Here is a 20,268-nt window from a genome sequence, read left to right as displayed (position 1 = left end):
TTAAGTAATTAAATAGCTTCTTAGATGAGATCGAGGTGGGAATGGAGCAGAACTGGAACTTGAAATGCTTCCACCTTCCCGGTTGCCTCAAAAATTAATCGGGTGGGCCTCTCTGGAATTGGCTAGTGATTTTTTTTTTTAATGGCTTCAAAAATGTCTGGGCCAGGATGGGGGCATTCAGTTGTGGCTGAGTACAGTGTGAATTAGAGAGAGGAGTTCAGGAAGTTTTACCCCTTCTAGGAGAATTCCACTTCCCCTCTCCCTGGCCACGACTACTTTGCAGTTTCAGAGTCCCACTTTGAGGTGGGGGAGGCACATTCTTCAAGAAGTTGGGGTTTCTCCCCATTCTGGATCTGACTCTGGTTGTGGGGACTGAGAGACAGGAGGAAGGCCCTCGGAGCCAACCCAGCTAGAGGTAACTAGGTAGCCCTCTGCTGTCTCTGGTATTTACCAGGCCACATTCGGAAGCTGGGAAAATTCCTCCTCTTAAGTTTATTTTTATGGATTTAAGCTGCCTCCCAGCTAGTTAATAAATTAGACCATGAATGGCCTTGAAGAGAAAAAATGTACTTCTTGGAATTCTTTGCTTGTAGGCAGGCAAGATTAATAATCACAATAAGCAAAACAGAAAAAAAGAATGAATATTTTAGTTTTTTTAAAACGGAGAAATAATGCTGTGACTATTTAATTATTTTACCTCTTTTTTTTTTTTTTTTTTGCAAACCTCTTGAATAGGTTCTTTATTGTAACTCTCTCTTCCCAATTGAGCTCCCCACGGTGCCGTTGTATCTTTTTACAGCCCCTAACAACTCACACCAGTAACACAATTACCTCCAGATATTTATAACAAGAAATTACTTTTCTATTTTCTCCACCCCCCCCCTCTTTTTAGGGCAAGGCAGGGAGGGGGTGGTGGAGGGCGAACCTTGGGGGACCTGCGCAGGGTCAGGACTTACAAAGCTAGAAGTGTCCCTCTGTTCCCTTTGTGAGTTGGTGGGTTGTTGGTACATTTGGTTGGAAGCTGTGTTGCTGGTTAGGGAGACTCGTTTTTGCTCTTTGGGTTTGGGGAGAGCTGGAGAATAGAAGCCATTGTTCGCTGTCTGTAGGCTTTGTCGACCACGCTCACCCCCTCCTGTTCGTACTTTTTAAAGCAGTGAGGCGAGGTAGACAGCGTGTGTCACAGTACAGTAAAAGGGGGGAAGATCTAAACACCAAAAGAGAAGTTAATCACAATAAGTGAGGTTTGGGGGGGGGAAGTTGGGCTCGCTACTTTCAAAGTCCCAGAAAGGGTGGGAGGTGGGTGGAGTGGGGGGCCTGGCTGGGAAGCTTTGAGGGAGAGAGTGGAAGATGAAGGGGTAGCCAGAGAGTTGGGTGCCGGGGGCCTTGGGGGAACTCCGGTGGTGAAACTCCTTAAGGAGGGAGTATGGGCTCTGCGGTCCTTCTGATCCGCCCCAGCCGGCACCCTCGGGCACCCCGAAGTTTAGAGATCCTCCTCCCCTCACCTCTAAACTTCAGGTATTAGTCTTTGGCCTCTTGTCCTAACACCACTGTGTCTCTTGTTCTCCCCTTTCTCTTTAACCGATTCTTGATATTTTTGCAAAATGGTTCCCTGACTTGTCAGATTCTCCAGTTCTCCCAAGCCAGGCCAGAGTAGCCACTTTTAAAAGGTGGGAACTTCTGCAAGAGAGGCAGCTGGAAATGTGGTTGTAACTCTGGGATTTAGGGTTTTATGGTAGTTTGAGCCCTAGATGCATGTTTTGTTTTGTTGTGTTTTTCTGAGTGTGGCTCTGAGAGCCCATGGGCCTATGCTTTTGAGCCACAGTTTGACATACCTTTCTCTCCTTTTGTTTTGTCTTAGGGGGAAGACTTTAACTAGGGGTGCGCAGATGTGTGAGACCTTTTATTGCAAGAGTGGACAGACATCCCAGATTTCAGGCAAGTTCTGCGGTGGCTGCTTTGGGTTCCAAAATGTGAAAGAGTCAGAAATACTTCTTCATTGTTGTTCACATGGAAGAAGAAGAAGAAAAAAATCGAAATTGGGTCATTTCTTCTGATTCAAGAGTGAACTACTAGGGGGTTTGGGGAAAACAGTTTGAGAATATTGGAGTATTTTATTTGTAACCCAAAGGGTAGATTTTGCATGCACTGGAGGGCAGAGGTGGATGCCCCTCAGATGGCCCCAAGCAATTGAGTGGATCATTTCCTCAAGAAGGGGCATTCTGCTGTCCTGGCTCCAGGTCATCCTCTGTTGGGAGGTAGGCCTACCTGCGTGGGCCCAGGATTAACGCCTATGTTCTTGCTAACAGAGCCCCATATTCGAACCCCGTGGGATCCCGCGGCCCCCAGCCAGTGCCAGCATGCAGAACAGTAAGTGCCTCTGGTCTTTCTCAGACTTCGGGCTGGGGACACGCGGACTGGCGGGTCAGGGGAGGGTGGAGAGGTTCGCGGTGTCCACATTGGCCAGGTCGTCTGGCGCGAGGGAAGAGGCCCGGGGACCTGAGGCAGCTGCGCCCCCCTTCGCTCACGGCAACCCGAGAGGGGAGGACGTTTGTTCTGCTGTTCTCGCTCCTGGAAGAACAAGGGCTGGGCCCTTCAGAACAGCCCGCTAGAGTTTGCGAAGCTGAGGTAGAGAAACCCCATCCCCCCCCCAAATCCTGTAACTCACACCCCCCTCCCCGCCCCTGCCCGGGCTCTGACCCCAGAGAGAGAGAGGCTGGGCTGAACAGGGCGGGGCGGAGGCTTCTCCTAGTTGCGCGAGGAGGAGGCCCCTTTGGGTTTAGCCAAGACTGAATGTCTCTGCCATCCGGGCGGGGTGGGGTGGGGTGGGGTGGGGTGGGGTGGGGTGGGGGGCTCCCCTCCCCCAGTCACTCTCAGGACAGCTCCTCCCCTCCCCCACCCCAGCTTTGGGCCTAGAAGGCAAAGGGAGCAGGGCACCCCAGCCTGCGGTGGTGGGGGGGAGGGAGGCTCAGGGGAAGGTGTTAAAACTGGGACCCTGGGGCTGTTACTGGCCAGAGCAGGTTTACTGGGTTTGGGAAGAGAGTGGGTGTCGAGCCTTGGAGCTGGAGAAGCCCTGCCCTGGTAGCTATGCGGGTTCTGATCGTTCCAGGCCCGCAGTGCCTTTGATTCCCCGTTCCTGTGCCTCCCATCCTCTCTCTGCCCAGGCCCCTTGGGCCCCAGCCCACCTCCCTGCTCCGTCCGTGGGTACTGGTATGTGGCAGGGCTAGTCTGGAGCCCGGGCCTGGGAGCCTCGAGACCCAGTGAAACTAGGCCTGGGTTGTGAGGTGCAGAGTCTGGACGCGATTTAAGGGTTCAGCTGTGGTTGGAGTGCGGAAAGGCCTGTCTTCTAGCAACCTTCCCTTGGCGAACTGCAGACTTCGGAGGGTCTCCAATGCCCGATCCATGTGTCCTGGAAGCGCTAGCCAACCCAGGTGCTTCCGCGGCTGCTGGGCGCGAAGCCCACGAGGGGACTCAAAGGTGGCGAGCTTTAGGGCGGGTTAGTTGTGCGGAACCTGCCAGGCCCGGGAGGGACCCTCCTTGGCGAGGCAAGGGCTTCTGCCCACCTCTCCTGGCTGCTGGGTTCTCGCCCTGCAGCTCAGCCTCCGCAGCCGTAGGCTCTCGGGCCGGTCTCGGCCCGGGCGCGCGGCGCTGAGCGTTTGCGGCTGCGGCCTGGCTGGCAGGCCCCGAGGGGCGCGGGGTCGCGGGCCGGCCTGCAGGGCTTTGTGCCGCTCGCTCTCGGGTGTGCGCGAGGCGCAGAGCATCCAAATTGACACCATATGTTTTCCTATTAGATGCTTCGCGGTCGAATTCTAGGCGCATAATCATCGCCACTGGGCGAGAGCTCCAGCCGTCCCTAGGGAAGGGACACAATGATTGAGGCTTAACCTCTGAAGGGGAACTGAGAGTGGCGCTTCCTCGCTGCCTTTTCGACGCTGGCAGAGGCAACCTGGCCCTGGCGTCCCCTGGGCGAGCACCGAGCACCGGCCGGCGGTCGCTGCGGAGGTGGCCGACCCGTTAGTTTTTGCAGTGGGGGGAGAAGAAGGGAAGTCTCGGATTAGGTGGCCTCACACACCTTGGCAGGCATAGATTGGGAATTGCCCAGGCTGTGCGTGAAGTTTGGAAAGTCTTCCTCAGTCTCTCTCTGGGACAGCCTTTCGCTTCCCGGGAAGGCTCCCTTTGCCCAAAGGGAAGGCTCCGCTGCTGGAGCAGTAGATTGGTCTTGGGAGGCAAAGGAAGGCAATAAAGGGAATTTAGGAGAAACCGGAAGCGGGGACTAGGCCTCGCTCTGTTGGAGAAGCGGTGTCCCCGAGATGTCCCCGCTCGCGCTGGGCCCGGCCGGAGCCCAGATCCCCCAAACGCCTGTCACTTCTCATCGAGTTGAGGCTCTGCCCCCGCCCCCGTCGGTGAGGGCCCCCCTCCGCCCCAAGCCTTTGGCTACCCTGAAAACGCAGCTCCCCTCGAAGGGGAAACGAGTGCAGTTCAATCTCGTCTGAGTGATCTACAAATAGGGACGGAAAGGGTCGTTTTATCACGGTCCCGTTTGTCGTGACGATGCAATTTCCCGGAGCGGAGCACTGTCACAAAGTGACAAGGCTGCCACAAGCGCCCCGACTGATCTTTTCAATTAGCCTTCCATGCATGATCCGGAGCGACTTCCGCCTATTTCCAGAAATTAAGCTCAAACTTGACGTGCAGCTAGTTTTATTTTAAAGACAAATGTCAGAGAGGCTCATCATATTTTCCCCCCTCTTCTATATTTGGAGCTTATTTATTGCTAAGAAGCTCAGGCTCCTGGAGTCAATTTATCAGAGGCTCCAAGGAGAAGAGAGAAGAGGAGAGGAGAGAGCAGGGAGCTGAGCAGGGAGCCACGTCTTCTCCTGGAAGGGCTGCTCTCTAGAGTCGGGGCTGCAGGTTGGAGATTTTTAAGGAAGTGGAAATTGGCAATTGGCTTTATTTGTGTGCCTGTGGTTACTGGGGAGGGGGCTACTGAGAGGTGCTAACTCCCTTTCTCTATTCTCTGAGATTAGACAATGGGGATGAGGTCGTGAAAATAACAAGATAAAGGAGGGCTAGAAGACACTGTGGTGTGCTCCTTTCTTTTTCCTGTCGCTTTTTGCTGATATCTGTGCTTGGCTGTGTGGAAGGCCGAGGTTAGCAGTGGAAGTAAAACAAGCTGTGGCCGGTGTGAATGCACTCCAGGCTCTCGGCCCCACTGCTGCAAGCTGAACTACTTTGTGTTTGGAGCCGATCTGGGGCTCTGGACTGGATGCGCAGGTTGGGGTTCACCAGCCACAGATTTGCTGCTCTGGTTCTTCTCTACTCCCTTCCCATCTCTTCATATATGTGTGTGTGTGTGTGTGTGTGTGTGTGTGTGTGTGTGTGTGTGTGTATATACACATATATATGTATATATATACATATATATATAACGTAATGTAATAGATATACATGTAATTTTTTTTCAACTCTGCTGATTGTGCCTTCGCCAAAGTTTGGAGCGTGACAGCAAACGTTTCTGGACTCTGGAGTCCAAGGGAACGCTTAAGAGCTGTAGGATTTGCTATCACAGTTCCAACAATGCAGAGAGACCTTGGAGATTGAGTGTGGGTTCCACAGAACCCACGTTCTGCCGTGACATTCAGAGGGGATCTTTGGGAGGATATTTTTTGGAAGACTGTTTGCACCTTGTGGGTTCAGAGGCTGGCTGAGATGTCTATGAAGAGGGGCAAGTGGGCTGGGGCACGGCAGGAGTGAGAGCGGGAGTGAGGTGCATGTGTTCTTGCTCATTGGCAGGTGTCTGCACGGTGCTCCTGCAGTCCGGGGGGCAGGAGCGCGGCTGTGCTGGGCTGGGCCGCCTGCCGCCCTGCGTGGTTGCGTGGTCCCATTGTCGTTTTTGATCGATAGCAGGGACCCGATTGCTGAGCTTGGCATGCTCTGGCAGGGAGCTGAGGATGCATTGTGGTTGTCTTCTCTTCCTCTTCCTCGTCTTCCTTCTCCTCTTTCTCTTTACTCCTCTACCTCTCCTCTCCTTCTTGCTCTGCTCTGCTCTCCTCTCCTCTCCTCTCCCTTTTCCTCAGGTCACAGCGGAGTGAATCAGCTCGGTGGTGTGTTTGTCAACGGGCGGCCACTGCCGGACTCCACCCGGCAGAAGATCGTAGAGCTAGCTCACAGCGGGGCCCGGCCGTGCGACATTTCCCGAATTCTGCAGGTGATCCTCCCGGCGCCGCCCCACTCGCCGCCCCCGCGGCCCTCCACTCTCAACGCCCTCTCTTCATTTCTTACTGTAAACGCTGCTAATTATGGACCCCCCCCACCCCACCCCAGTCCCTACCCCACTCCCCTGCCATTCCCGCTTTCCCCTTTCCTTCCAACATCCTTCCCTATCTCTTTCAACCTGGGTCAGTCACATAAGATAACTCATCTGCTTAAGAAAAAAAAAAAGTGTGTGTGAATTAAAAAAAAAAAAAAAACCAAGCACCTTTCTCTTTTCATTTGGTAAAAACATCAAATGTGGTAACAGTTTATGAACTATAATAAGCTGAGTTGTATAAACCAGCATAATTTCATTCTCTTTTCCCTCATCCCATGCTCACCTCAGATTCTGAGATATTTGTTTGCATTCTTCATATTCATGAAGGATATATATTGATTTTAAAAGGCAAATGCTATTTACCTCCCTACCTAACTCACATTTACTCGACTGGGCATATTTTTTTAAAGGAAAATAAGTACAATTTTAGTTTATTTTCCTCTTTTGCTCATTAAAATATAACACCACTTTAAGCAAGGTCAGCACAAAAAAATTAATCTGACTTCGTTTTGATGCATCTTCAGGCAAATGTTTAAGAAAACAGTTTTTTTTAAAAAAAACTTTTAAATTAGTTTTTTTTTTAGTTCAAACTGTTTGAAAGTATCATCATATTTGTAGTTTTTAGGGCTACAAATGTAATTTTAAGAAAAAAAGCTCTCTACAGTAAGTTCTCATACCATTGAAGGTATATTTTTGTGTTATAGACCCATGCAGATGCAAAAGTCCAAGTGCTGGACAATCAAAACGTAAGCTTGTCATTGTTTAATGCATACTTAAACAATTTTATTTTTGTCTTGAAATTATTAATAATGTGGTTTTCTGTCCACTTCCCCTATGCAGGTGTCCAACGGATGTGTGAGTAAAATTCTGGGCAGGTATTACGAGACTGGCTCCATCAGACCCAGGGCAATCGGTGGTAGTAAACCAAGAGTAGCGACTCCAGAAGTTGTAAGCAAAATAGCCCAGTATAAGCGGGAGTGCCCGTCCATCTTTGCTTGGGAAATCCGAGACAGATTACTGTCCGAGGGGGTCTGTACCAACGATAACATACCAAGTGTAAGTTCACCGATCACATTCCCCCTCCCTGCCCTAAGCCCCATGCTCTTTCCTCTCTACCATCTTTCTTTTCACCTGCCTACCCATCTCCTCCCTACCAGTGTCATTCTGCCTCTGTCCCCTCCCTGCTCCACCTATGTCACCTCTGTATCTTGGGGTGTTGAGAGGAGGACACTGATCTTTCTTTTTTTTTTTTTGATCTTCTGGAAAATGGGAGTCAAGTGTGGGGAGCTGTTCACCTTATTTGCATGCTGCAGAGTAGAGGGTGGAGGCACTCAGGGAAAGGCCCTTGAATCAAGAAGGAAAATGAAAATGAAAACCAAATTCTAACGTCCTCCAACTCAGACTGCCTGAACCTTCCTTCAGGTGTCAAACATCCACTTCTGCCCTAATATGAAACAACGTGAAAGAAAGCTCTAAACCAAGTCATAGTCTTTTTTTGAGGAAGTCTTTTAACAAAGATTAGGTCACCGCAGACATCCAGCAGCAGTGAAGGAAGAAATGCCCTCTCCATCCCGCATTCTCTGCCCAACCCAGTTTCCACGCCCAAAGTGATGGCTGTCATTCTGTCCAAAATGTCTGCAAATCCACCCACTGTCCCAGGATGGCTGGGAGTTTGTGTGTGTGTGTGTGTGTGTGTGTGTGTGTGTGTGTGTGTGTTTTAACGTGTTAAGGGTCGTTCTTTAAGAGAGTGGGTGTGCTGAATTGGGGACTAAAGATAGGGCAACTGTCTTCGGGAGACGCTACCATTTGGTTTGATTTTGGTTTGATTTGCAGGTGTCATCAATAAACAGAGTTCTTCGCAACCTGGCTAGCGAAAAGCAACAGATGGGCGCAGACGGCATGTATGATAAACTAAGGATGTTGAACGGGCAGACCGGAAGCTGGGGCACCCGCCCGGGTTGGTATCCGGGGACTTCTGTGCCAGGGCAACCTACGCAAGGTAAAAACCCGAGCACTCACCCTCAAAAGTCTCCATATAGGGAGCCACTTGTCCAACTTCTCCCCCAACTTCTCCCCTCTCCTCAATTCTGTGCTGGAAGAACGTAGTGGAGAGACTCTTTTAAGGGCTTGGGACACACTGACTTGCCCTGTATAAGGGTAGTATTTGTTGAACTATCTCATTGGCCTTCGAATTTGAGGGTGGTGGATGTCAGGAGTAGTAAGAATGTGGCTGGTGCATGCGCGCACGTAGGTTATGGGCAGGAATATGTGCGTGTGTAAGAGTTAGCTGAGTGGTGCCCTATTCAAATTTGCCATTAAAATGCACGGAGAGCCCCCTTGCTGTAGAAGTGTGACAAGTTAACACACTGACAGACTGCGAGGTAAACATAATTGTATCGTTTTGCTTTTTGCCGTAATTGACAAATTATGTGACTATGAGTAGGGTGCATATGAAAGGGCAAGCGGCGAGGTGCAGGGTGGAGTACAGGATGGGGCACTGGAAGTGGTGGGCTCCCAACTCAAACAACCCCATCATCTCTGGTCGGATTCCCTCCGCTTCCCTGGGCCCCCAGTTCTCACCCTCTGTGGGTGGCGACTGCACAGAAGGGTGGGGTGAGGATACTGTGAACCGGCCTGCGGGGTGTCGGGAGCCGCTGGCTCGGGGTGGGGGGGCTGGGAGGAGAGAAGAAATCTGGACTGTCGCAGAATCTGTGAGAAGGAATGGAGGAAGAGGAGCAGGTGGGGGTGGGGTGGGGCCGGTTGGCTTTCCCCTCCCCTACACACCCAGAGGTAGCTTGGTCAAGAATAGGAAACAGTTTACTCCGAAGATTAATCGGTATTTGTTGTCCTTGTGACAAGGAGATAATATGCGGGATAATGGGACGTGGCGTCTCACTCCCCGGAGCACGACGAAGCCTGGGGGCTCCAGGCCGGGGGCGGCGGCGCGGGGACGCCGACGGGGCTGCCCGCGCGTCAGTGAGCTCCCGGACCAGCTCCGGGTGCCCCGCGCCTCCACGGAGCCGGGCTAGAGAAGGGAAAATCGGTAACAGTATGCGAAATATCTGGTACAAAGGATGCTTCTGTCACTCGCAAGAATTTGTTATGGGAACAATCCTGTCGCTCTGTAATTGCTCATTAGAGAACGTTTTGTTTCTCATTAAGGCGACATGAATAAGCGTCTAGTTGAAGGAGACAGCTGTAGAAATGTTCCACAAGAGACCTCTGGACACGATTCGGCACCAATTGCCAATTAGACATGTCAGTTTTAAGAGCAGAAAACAATATAGGACGGACACTGGGAAGATAGGGAGCAAAGCGCTCGCTCAGTGTTTCCCAGCGCGGCCGCTGGGCCGGCGGAGGCCTCCTGATGCGCGGGGCCCGGCCTCCCCGGGGCGACCCCGCGGGCCCTCTCGTCGGATCCGGCCCCGACCCAGCGGCCTCCCGGGGTGCAACGGGCACACCCGAGGAGGCGCTGCCTCCACTCCGGCCGCAGGCCCAGGCCCACTGCCGCCTGGGTTGACAGGGAGTGACAGGGCTGAGTGTAGACCACCACACCCTCACCTGACCTCTGAAACTATTGGAGTCCCACGTGCGCACACTGGACACACCCAAGAGACGCCCGAACTTGGCACTCCCCAGCGCCCGCCCCAACCCCCAGCAAACCGGAGGTCCTTGTGACCCCTCCCCCGCCGAGGCTGGCCGCCAGGGTCCGAGAACTCTTGGGGAGGGCGCGGGGCGCGGTGGCCGGGTCTGGGAGGGCTGAGCCCAGAGCTTTTACCCCCTCGGTGCCAGGGCTCACGTTAGCTTGGGGCCTAGAGGACGTCCACCCTCCTGCTTCCCAGAGCCCGGACAGAAGCCCAGGGCAGCAGTTTTGCCAGCCCCTCTGTTTCCACCAGAGGTGGCGCCTGATTAGGGCAGCTTTCCGTCCTGGGAAGCTGGAGGGCAGGAAGCGAGACCCTCACGCAAGGACCCCGTGGTGATGGTTGCGGCGGGAGGTGGCGCTAATTCAGGAGCTTTTAACTTTTAGGCGCCCAATAGCTGGAGAATTCTGACTCACCCACTGCCAATTCCCCCTCTGCCCCCGCGAGAAACCCACTCCGATGCAGCGACCGCGGGTGCCGACCGCCGCCCTCGCTGCGGGGGCAGGACACGCCGGGCCACCGGGGCGGAGTCCCGGGCGTGGGGGCGCGGGGAGCTGGTGGCGGGCTTCAGCAGACGTGCCCCTGGAATCCTCAGACCTGTTGGAGCTAAGAAGGCCCCCCTCCCTCCTTCGCCCCCTCTTCCGGCCCGGGAAGCCGTTTTGGGGTTTAAAGAGTCCATTACTCCGAAAGCATAAGGCGAGGTTAGGTCTCAGAGGGAGACAAATATGGTTTCCATCTGATCAACGCCATGCGGCGGTGAATAAAATCGTGACGACGTGGGCTGACAACAACAAGAGACAACTCTATCCAGCCCCAATTCTCTAGTGATTTGGTGGTTTTAGGGATCACGGAGACACTTTTTCTTATCTCCTCCCCCCCACCCCCCACTCCCATAATACCCAGGCCCTCTATAGGATTTAGTCAGTCTCTTTTCAACAGATGCTACAATGTTTTGATCCGCGCTCCAGAGCTGAAAAGGTGCCGCAACCGGGTTGCTATCTTTTCTTGCTTGTTTTCCGCCTCACTGATTAAGACACTAAGAAACTAAGGAATGATTTTATTTCCCAGCGTCTTTTTTTTTTTTTTTTTCTCCTCTCCTTCTTCCAGGAAACAAATCCTATCCCCAGCGTCAGATGGTCCTGGGGCTGGGATAATGGGAGGCGCTTTCACTCGCCTTCTCACGGATTAGGCTGGAAGGTGGACGGCGACCATTGAAGGCCCCTTCTTTGCGCGCTCCGAGGGGGCGCCTTTTAAAGAAGATATCTTAATTGTCTGCCACTTAGGTTTATCATTTGGAGAATTTGAGATCCAACTTTTAGTTTTATTTTGTTAAAAGCTTTAAGAGTGGAAGGTAAATCCACTGAAGGGGAGGAAAAGGGGGGCGCCCAATCTAAGAGTGACCTCTCCTTCAGCGCCTGGCTGCGAACAGTTGCCACTTTGAAAGTAGCGAAAAAACTTTCAGCGGGGTACGCCCGCTCTGCAGGGTCGTGGAGGGATCCTGCCGCCCCGGGTTTCTCCTGACGGGCCTCAATTCCGCCGTCCCCGCCCCCCAAAGGGCTCTCCATCCCCTTTGACTTCCCCTACCCCTTAAATGTCTGTTCCCAAGTGAGAGCCACGCCTGCGTTTGTGTGTGAGAGACAGGAGACAGAGAGAGATGGGGGGGGGAGGGGGGAATGAGAGCGTGCAAATCTCCAAGTTTTAAAATTAGTAAAATGTCAGAGAAGCAAACGAGAATAGAGAATGCTATCTGCGGGGGTCTTCTGAGGGAAACCTGGGCAGCTTTGTCTAATTGGTGAGATCAAATATGCTAGAAAAAGGACTGGGGTGGGCATGAGTGACCTGGCAGGCACGAGTCACCACTCCCGCGAGATCGGATTGTGTTCTCCTCAACGCCCCAGTCCCTAAACATCAGATGGTCGGAGATTTTTGTGTTTTCCAAAAGGAATAACCCACAGGCCTAGTTTCTAGTTAACTGGCCAAAAAGGTCTATTTCTAAAGTCTTCCCCGTTCGCTGAATCTGAAAATGGGGGGGGGGGTGACTATTCTTTCTTTTTACTTTGGAAAGTCACCTGGAAACTTGGGGCAGTAAATGAGTACAGACACTTGTGCCCACACACGTGAGTCCAGCGTCTCCCTCAGCTAAGTAGCCCTCCCCAGACCCCCTACCTCTCTGAAGTAGCGCAGGAAGACCCAAAGTAGAGCCGGTCTATTTAGTAACTGTCTCTCCCTTGTCTTCCCTTTCTCCTTTCTCTCCGTCTCCTTAGACCCTCTTGCCTTTTTCCCCCCTCAGCACTTTTTTTCTGTCCTTCTTATACCTTTCTGGTCTCTGTCTCTTTGAAGCCTTCTCTCTTCCTCGGTCTTTTTCCGCCCCCTCCTGCCTCCCCTCCAACCCGCCCCCCTCGCTCCATCCTCCCTTCTGTCTCCCTCCTCCACCCCAGACCTGGTCTCCATCCTCCCTGCCTTCCCCATCCGCCCCTCCCACACAAGCCTGCCTGGTCCCCATCCACTTTCTCTGCCTCCCCCCACCCCCTGCTCTGGCCCCCCATCCAACCTCCATCCCCCCAGCCAAGCGCCCTAAATAGCATTGAGGCGCCCGCTCTTCGGACAGTGATTAATGATAGCAGAGCAGAGGGGTTAACACACTTCACTGAAAAGTCTGTTGACTGGGCTTCTTGTAACACAATGTGGCCCGCTGCACGCCTCAAGAGAATCCTTTTGTTGTCCGTGCTCATTGTGGCCTCAAAATTCTGCCCACGAAAGTTTGCCAACGCTCCTGCCCCAGGAGTTTAATAGTTTCCCTTACTCGCGGGGCATTGTGCGGCGCTGAAAAGCAGCCCCTCGCTATTCAAGTGTTGGTGGTCATCTCAATAGATCTCCAAGGGCCCATATGGTGGCCAGTGCCGATGAATCCGCCTGTTTAAATGGGGGAGAAAGTTGGGGTTTTAAAACATTTCAAAGTTCCTGAAAAGATCCCACTAGATCCTGTCACAATTCCCTGAACTCTTTGAAGGCGCTGCCTATTGTCTCCTGGTTATAAATGATATTCCTGGCCAAGTCGATTCCCACCAAGACGCCCCTCCCCCCCCCCGCGAAATTTCTAGGATTGGGGGGGCAGCCCCTGTTGGTATCCCTTGGGAGCCTCAGGACCTAAAACCCGGGACCCAGTTTGCAGTGGCCCTGGAGGCCCCGTGAGGGCTGAGTCCTCCCTTCAGACAGGCTGCGGCCTCAGGAGCAAGAGGTAAGGCAAGATGCAGCTAGCCCAAGTGTACATCTTGCCCTCCAAGCAGCAAGGGAAAACAATAAAACTTTCCCCTGTTTAATGATAGAAATTACATTAAAAGTGGTGGAAATGCCCTAATTAAAAATGTACCACTTAAATGATATGCCAGGGACTCAGCTGCAGCATAGCATATTTAGCTAGTTAGTGAACTCTCTACTATTTCTTTTTTAAAATTACACGTTAAAAATTTAAAAGAAATCTTACTTTTCTCTGGTGCAACACATTACAAAGAATGGACAGTCCTTTTATCTAAATATAAAATTCCATTTTCAGCAATTATAGCCTGTTCTTGGTGATGATATAATTACAGCTGTGCTCGTAATAGGTGTCAAGGCAAAGCGCACTCATACAATAGTTGAATAAAACTGCAGAACAATGCGAGCATTTCTAAATTCACAACCTTTAAAATGAAATTGACTGTGCAGAATTCAAATAAAAACTAGATAAATATTTTTTTAAAAAGATTACAAGCTTGGTTTGGTTTCTTAATAGCATTTTCTACAAACCTATCAACATCTAATTGATTAGATAGGAATTACTGATTATAGATCAGCTGAAATCTTGAACATCACTCTTCTATTTTCCCAACAGAGCTATAGGTAAATAAATTCTGTAGGGAAAGGGAACTGAGTGGGGCATTTGGGACTCAAGGTTAGTTATGAGACCATTTGAATTGGAAACTTCAGGGCTTGTTTTGTTCTTCAAAGACATGTTACTCCGTAACGTCTATATTGTACAGTCTCTTCCTGACAAAAACAGATAAAAAGATAAAAACTTGATTTAAAAAAAAGAAAGAAAGATAATGGATGTCACTCATGTCTTTTATTAGGAGACACTTAGTGACCTAGGGGATGTTCTGGTGAGACTGTCAGAATGTACTGTTCTTAGAGTTTATGGCTATACCCCGGCTCCAAGTTATTCCAGATTTCTCTTACTGCCCTATGCTTTTTGTTCCAGATGGCTGCCAGCAACAGGAAGGAGGGGGAGAGAATACCAACTCCATCAGTTCCAACGGAGAAGATTCAGATGAGGCCCAAATGCGACTTCAGCTGAAGCGGAAGCTGCAGAGAAATAGAACATCCTTTACCCAAGAGCAAATTGAGGCCCTGGAGAAAGGTGATGGAGTTTTTCAAAGTAGACAAGCAGTAAATCAAACTAAATGCCCCATCTTCAGTACAAAGACCTAAATTTAGCCAGGGCCCTTTGCATAGAGGACTGAAAAGGTTTCTTTTTTCTTTCGGCCGCCGCCCCCGCCCCCCCTGCATCTTTTCTGTGTGCGTGCGTGCGTGCGTGCGTGTGTGTGTGTGTGTGTTTTCTTTCTTCTTTTCTTGTACCCATAATTCAAAGGCTAAGAGTCTGACTTCTCATAAAGAAGAAAATGATGATTTGGCTAATTCAGGCCCCCGAAGGGTCCTTGAATGAATGTCATTCCAAAGAAATTTTAACTTGGTTTTGGTGGGATAGCTCTTCCAAGTACAGTCAATCCCTGTGGTAGTAGCATTTTTAAGGGAAGTGGTTGGAGGTGACAGAAATGGGGAGGTAGGAACCAGCTTGAGCCAGGGCTTGGTTGACACATTTTGTGTAGTTCTGGCACAACATGGAAAACTCAACTTCCTCTTTCAGAGTTTGAGAGAACCCATTATCCAGATGTTTTTGCCCGAGAAAGACTAGCGGCCAAAATCGATCTACCTGAAGCGAGAATACAGGTACCCAGGGGCCATGTGGTTTCATGCTTTGTGACGCCTAACATTTGCCCTTTCTGGAGACCAAGGCGCTTCTAAGGAATATTCAGTCTGCTAAATGATTTGCTGCCCCTGGGGGACGGGGCCTGGGGGGTGGGGAGCAGTGGCGGCACCAGGGGGGAGGTTGAGCTGGGGGTAGGCACAGGCCTGACCTGGTCCATCTGATTTCCAGGTATGGTTTTCTAATCGGAGGGCCAAATGGAGAAGAGAAGAAAAACTGAGGAACCAGAGAAGACAGGCCAGCAACACACCTAGTCACATCCCCATCAGTAGTAGCTTCAGCACCAGTGTCTATCAACCGATCCCACAACCCACCACGCCTGGTAATTGGAATATTCATAGTCCTCATAAATGTGCCGCACCTGTTTGCCCTGGCTCTGACTTGCGGCATGACTGACCGTGGTGTCCTTCTTCTGCAGTTTCCTCCTTCACCTCTGGCTCCATGTTGGGCCGGACAGACACAGCCCTCACAAACACGTACAGCGCTCTGCCCCCCATGCCCAGTTTCACCATGGCGAATAACCTGCCTATGCAAGTAAGTGAGGCCGCTGACTGCCTGCGTGAAACGGGTGCCTGGGAGAAGTAGTGAGGAGGGGGTCAGGGCCTGCAGACCTCCCCCGCCACGCGCGCCCTGGGGAGCCTTGCTCGCCACGGTCATAGGCTTCACCAGTCAAGTCTTAACAGTCAATCCAGTCTTTTAGTCGGATTGATGGATTGATGGGTTTATGCTCTGAAGAAAACATAAAAACCAAGTTAATCTGCCTTTTGCTCAGAGGGAATGGTAGCTTGATAACGTTGGATGGGGACGGGCCATGTTTTGGGTACCAGAAAGTGGAAATAATGCTGGCACATTATTTGAGAGTAAGGGGTTAGTATACGTAAATTTGGGTTTATATTAATGTGTTCATATTAATGATCACATAACCTGTGTATGCATTTTGGGATATTATTTAGAGTATATGTGATGAACCAGTGAGGAAGGAAAAAAGGATCAGAAATAAGATTTCTGTTTGCATAGTGGGATATACTTTAATATACAGGAACGGAGAGTTTTCTTTCTATATCTTACAATAAAAAAAGGAAGAGAGGTACTTGCTAAAAATTTAGCACATCTTTGCCATGAATTACATAATGAGTCTGTGGCACGCCAGCTGCCTGGATACGTTGATGGTCTTCGCTTGGTATAACAACCTGTCTCTACTCTAAGTTCTGCTGTGAACGGTTATCAGCTCCTACATGTGCAAGGCCCTGTACTAGGCTGCTAGCCCTTTCTGATGGAAGTTGCTTAAGGCAGGTGGGGTGGACTACAGCTCTGGATCTGGATGGATTCTTGATGGGAAAAAAACTGGTCTTCTAGTGGGCCTTCTGTGGTGACTTTGCCAGGACTCCTGTTTGTGCAGTACTTGCAAGATGCCGGGTGGCGTGAGATTGGCCAGCCTGAGCCCCTGCTGGAAACAGTGCTGGGGTTACACAGATTGTTTACTCACCCCTGAATGTCTTTTGATGAATTTCAACTCCAAATAACAGCAAAACAAACGTTTCACAGTCTTCAGACTAAAATAGGAGCAGCTAGATAGGCAACTTCAGAGGAATTTATTCACATTGCATCTGGATATTAGTAGCCATAGTGCAATTAATGTATCTTAAGGGATTACCAGCCCATTGGTTGGTATTACTACAACTGCTGTGGAATTTTCCAGAAGTCAGGTTGCCTAGAGGAAATGATTTTGGGAATTAGAAACAAATGCAAGCTGAAATTCTGGCAGGGCCCTCAAGGCCTGCTTGCCTCTTTGAACCTGATGTTAGCAGTCACCCTCTGACTTTAATAAGGCCGCCGAGTGTCTTGTTTAGTTTTGCAAATTATAGCAACATCTAGATTTCTGCCAAAATAACAAAATTTGTATATGAGAAAATATTTAGAAGCAATTACATAGGTGCTACTATTCTATTAAGGTTGTTTCCACCTGTAGACTGGTGTGGGGTCAATTTATTTCAAACACTAACTTTTAAGTTACACAATTTATACAAAACAAAACATATATACATTCATAAAGCATAAAGAAAAGTAAAAAGTTACTAATAATACTACTATTCAGAGAAAATTTACCCTCTGAATTTTGGAGTTGGGGGGTGGGTGCTGGTCTGTAGGTCCATCAGTTCATCTTGTTGACCAAAATCTTCAACCATTTTACAAAGGGTGGGTGTCTTCCGCTGACCCTTCTCTAATGGGTCACCCTTTCTGAGAAGGTGAATCTTGAAATGTTAAACATTTCTGCAGTTTGCAGAACAGAGTAGTAGTACTATCATTTCCCTTATTCCTGGCATTATGTTTCTATTAATTCATCCCAATCTTGCTGCCCTGGAATAGGTCCATGTGAGCTCATTTGTCCCAGCTGTGTATTTCTTATTCACTTCAGAGAAAGGTTTACCTCCTCAGTACCACCAGTCCAAACAGTTAAAGGGTAGCAACCCAATTTTATGGATAAAACCTAATCTGGGGGCGCCTGGGTGGCTCAGTTGGTTAGGCGACTGCCTTTGGCTCAGGTCATGATCCTGGAGTCCCGGGATCGAGTCCTGCCTTGGGCTCCCGGCTCAGTGGGGAGCCTGCTTCTCCCTCTCTCCCTCTCCCCTCTTATACTGTTTCTCTCTCTCTCTCTCAAATAAATAAATAAATAAATAAATAAATAAATAAATAAATAAATAAATAAATAAAATCTTAAAAAAAAAACCCAATATGGGTTTTTAGATCTATAAGGAAGTCACAGCTAATTCTCAGAATGGGGCTAGATATTTACTGACACTTCTGACCATTTTAATCTGAGATTACTGATCTGCCTCTTCAAAGAATCTTTAATCCCATGAGTCCAACTATGAAAGGCTCCCAGGGTCTCTGAAGCAGACTTTCTAGAGAACTCCTCACACAGGTCTCTGCCGAAAGCTTGAGATACAGGATTTGGGGGTCACTAGATTCCCAAATAGATTGGATTTGCAGAAGAGGGGGTGTTTTAATGGAAGTCCTCATGCTATAGCTTCTCTGAAGATGCCGTCAGAGGGCCAAGATAAAAATGGACAAAAACCCTATTAATTTTATGGATAGTGCCCACCATCTAGCTAGACAGTTGTCTGAATGCATAGTACTTTTAGGCAACTTTACTCTAGCAGTGGTCAATGGAAGGCCTGGTTGGAGGCCTGATTGCCAAGCTATCCTTTGGAATTCCAGTACTTTACACGAGGGCATCTTTAATGGTCTGACTTGTTGGCACAGTTCCTGGGGAGGAGAGAGCCTGGGGATGTGGCCGTGGGATGTGCTGCTCGGTAACCATTGGTTTGCCTTTCTCCTCTCAGCCCCCCGTCCCCAGCCAGACCTCCTCGTACTCCTGCATGCTGCCCACCAGCCCTTCGGTGAACGGGCGGAGTTACGACACCTACACCCCCCCCCCATATGCAGACACACATGAACAGTCAGCCGATGGGCACCTCGGGCACCACTTCCACAGGTGAGCCACCGTCCCCTATAGGCTACACGGAGGTGGCCTTCACAGCTTCTTTTGCCACGTGATCTCCCTTCACTCAAAGTGAACCTCAAAAGAACCTCCTGGCCTTGTGTCATGGTGTCATGGTTTTAACTCTTTGCTGCTCGCTTCTCTGGGGAAAACTGATTGGAAGGGGGAAATTCAGTCAAGTGAGTTAGTAACCTGATACCATGTGGACAAAAAGCAAAGTTGTTTTTCCTGAATTTGGTCACAGAAGTTGTATATGAAGACAATACCTGAGAATGTAAGTTTTCTGAAGAGGGGTTATTAGCCAGAGCTCAGTGGTGAGGGGGTGAGGGCCCAAGCGAGGGAGCAGCATGGTGAGTGTTGTCAGAAGACTTCTCACCCTCCTGACTCCTCCCTGTCTTTCACTGCAAATGAAGAAGTACCACAAGGGCTTTCCAGAGATAGTTGTATTGCTGAAGTTCCACACATAATGGAGTTTTTTTTGTTGTTGTTGTTGTTCTCTTTCGTGTGGGAGGACTTGGGATTGAATAGATATGTATAAACATGTTATCTGGTTTCTGAAGGTGCTTCTTCTGTTTGCGTATTTTTAAAAATACAGTTAGAACGTTAGAGATTATTAGAGATTATTTTTTAACCTATAAATTCATACTCCGTGCTTGTCTCTCGAAGGGAATTTCTACATGGCTATTTCTTTCATCCACTTCTAGGACTCATTTCCCCTGGTGTGTCAGTTCCAGTTCAAGTTCCTGGAAGTGAACCTGATATGTCTCAGTATTGGCCAAGATTACAGTAAAAAAAAAAAAAAAGGATATATTGTGTTAATTCAGTCAGTGACTATGCGGACACAACAGTTGGGCGTTCAGGAAGGAAAGAAAAATGGCTATTAGAAGCACTTCAGTTCTGCAATTGTGTCCTGTATTGTACCACTGGGGAATGGACTTGAAACAAGGACCTTTGTATACAGAAGGCACGGTATCAGTTGGAACAAATCTTCATTTTGGTATCCAAACTTTTATTCATTTTGGTGTATTATTTGTAAATGGGCATTTGTATGTTATGACAAAAAGAACAACGTAGACTGGATGGATGTTTGATCTGTGTTGGTCATGAAGTTGTTTAAAAAAAAAAAAGGAAACCATGATCAACAAGCTTTGCCACGAATTTAAGAGTTTTATCAAGATATATCAAATACTTCTACCCATCTGTTCATAGTTTATGGACTGATGTTCCAAGTTTGTATCATTCCTTTGCATATAATTAAACCTGGAACAACATGCACTAGATTTATGTAAGAATATCTGTTGGTTTTCCAAAGGTTGTTAACAGATGAAGTTTATGTGCAAAAAAGGGTAAGATAAATTCAAGGAAGAAAAAAGTTGATAGCTAAAAGGTAGAGTGTGTCTTCGATAAAATCCAATTTGTTTTATGTCAAAATGTAAGTATTTGTCTTCCCTAGAAATCCTCAGAATGATTTCTATAATAAAGTTAATTTCATTTATATTTGACAAGAATACTCTATAGATGTTTTATACACATTTTCATGCAATCATACGTTTCTTTTTTGGCCAGCAAAAATTAATTGTTCTTAGATATAGTTGTATTACTGTTCACAGTCCAATCATTTTGTGCATCTAGAATTCATTCCTAATCAATTAAAAGTGCTTGCAAGAGTTTTAAACGTAAGTGTTTTGAAGTTGTTCACAACTACATATCAAAATTAACCATTGTTGATTGTAAGAACCATGCCAAAGCCTTTGTATTTCCTTTATTATACTATTTTCTTTTTAACCTTATAGTG

At 49.0% G+C, this 20,268-nt stretch overlaps 2 protein-coding genes across 2 annotated transcripts in view; one reads left to right on the top strand and one right to left on the bottom strand.

Annotated features, from left to right (window-relative positions):
* Positions 1-2,357: 2,357 nt before the first annotated feature.
* PAX6 (paired box 6) lies at positions 2,358-20,258 on the top strand. The gene is given in 12 exon segments (XM_035722874.1): positions 2,358-2,367; positions 6,075-6,205; positions 7,012-7,053; positions 7,148-7,363; positions 8,141-8,306; positions 14,186-14,344; positions 14,852-14,934; positions 15,143-15,293; positions 15,390-15,505; positions 18,316-18,402; positions 18,404-18,467; positions 19,178-20,258. Coding segments are annotated over 12 exon segments (1,311 nt in total). The 3' UTR covers positions 19,264-20,258.
* Positions 16,122-20,268, bottom strand: part of ELP4 (elongator acetyltransferase complex subunit 4) — a 253,090-nt gene continuing 248,943 nt past the window's right edge. The window contains exon 10 of the mRNA XM_027577883.2: positions 16,122-16,415. Coding sequence (XP_027433684.2) covers positions 16,275-16,415 — 141 coding nt within the window. The 3' untranslated portion in view covers positions 16,122-16,274. The remainder of the gene's footprint in view (positions 16,416-20,268) is intronic.

Source organism: Zalophus californianus, chromosome 11 (assembly GCF_009762305.2).
Source record: "Zalophus californianus isolate mZalCal1 chromosome 11, mZalCal1.pri.v2, whole genome shotgun sequence".
NCBI lineage: Eukaryota > Metazoa > Chordata > Mammalia > Carnivora > Otariidae > Zalophus > Zalophus californianus.
The sequence above is the reverse complement of the archived record's forward strand: the minus strand, read 5'-3'. Positions and strand labels throughout refer to the sequence as shown.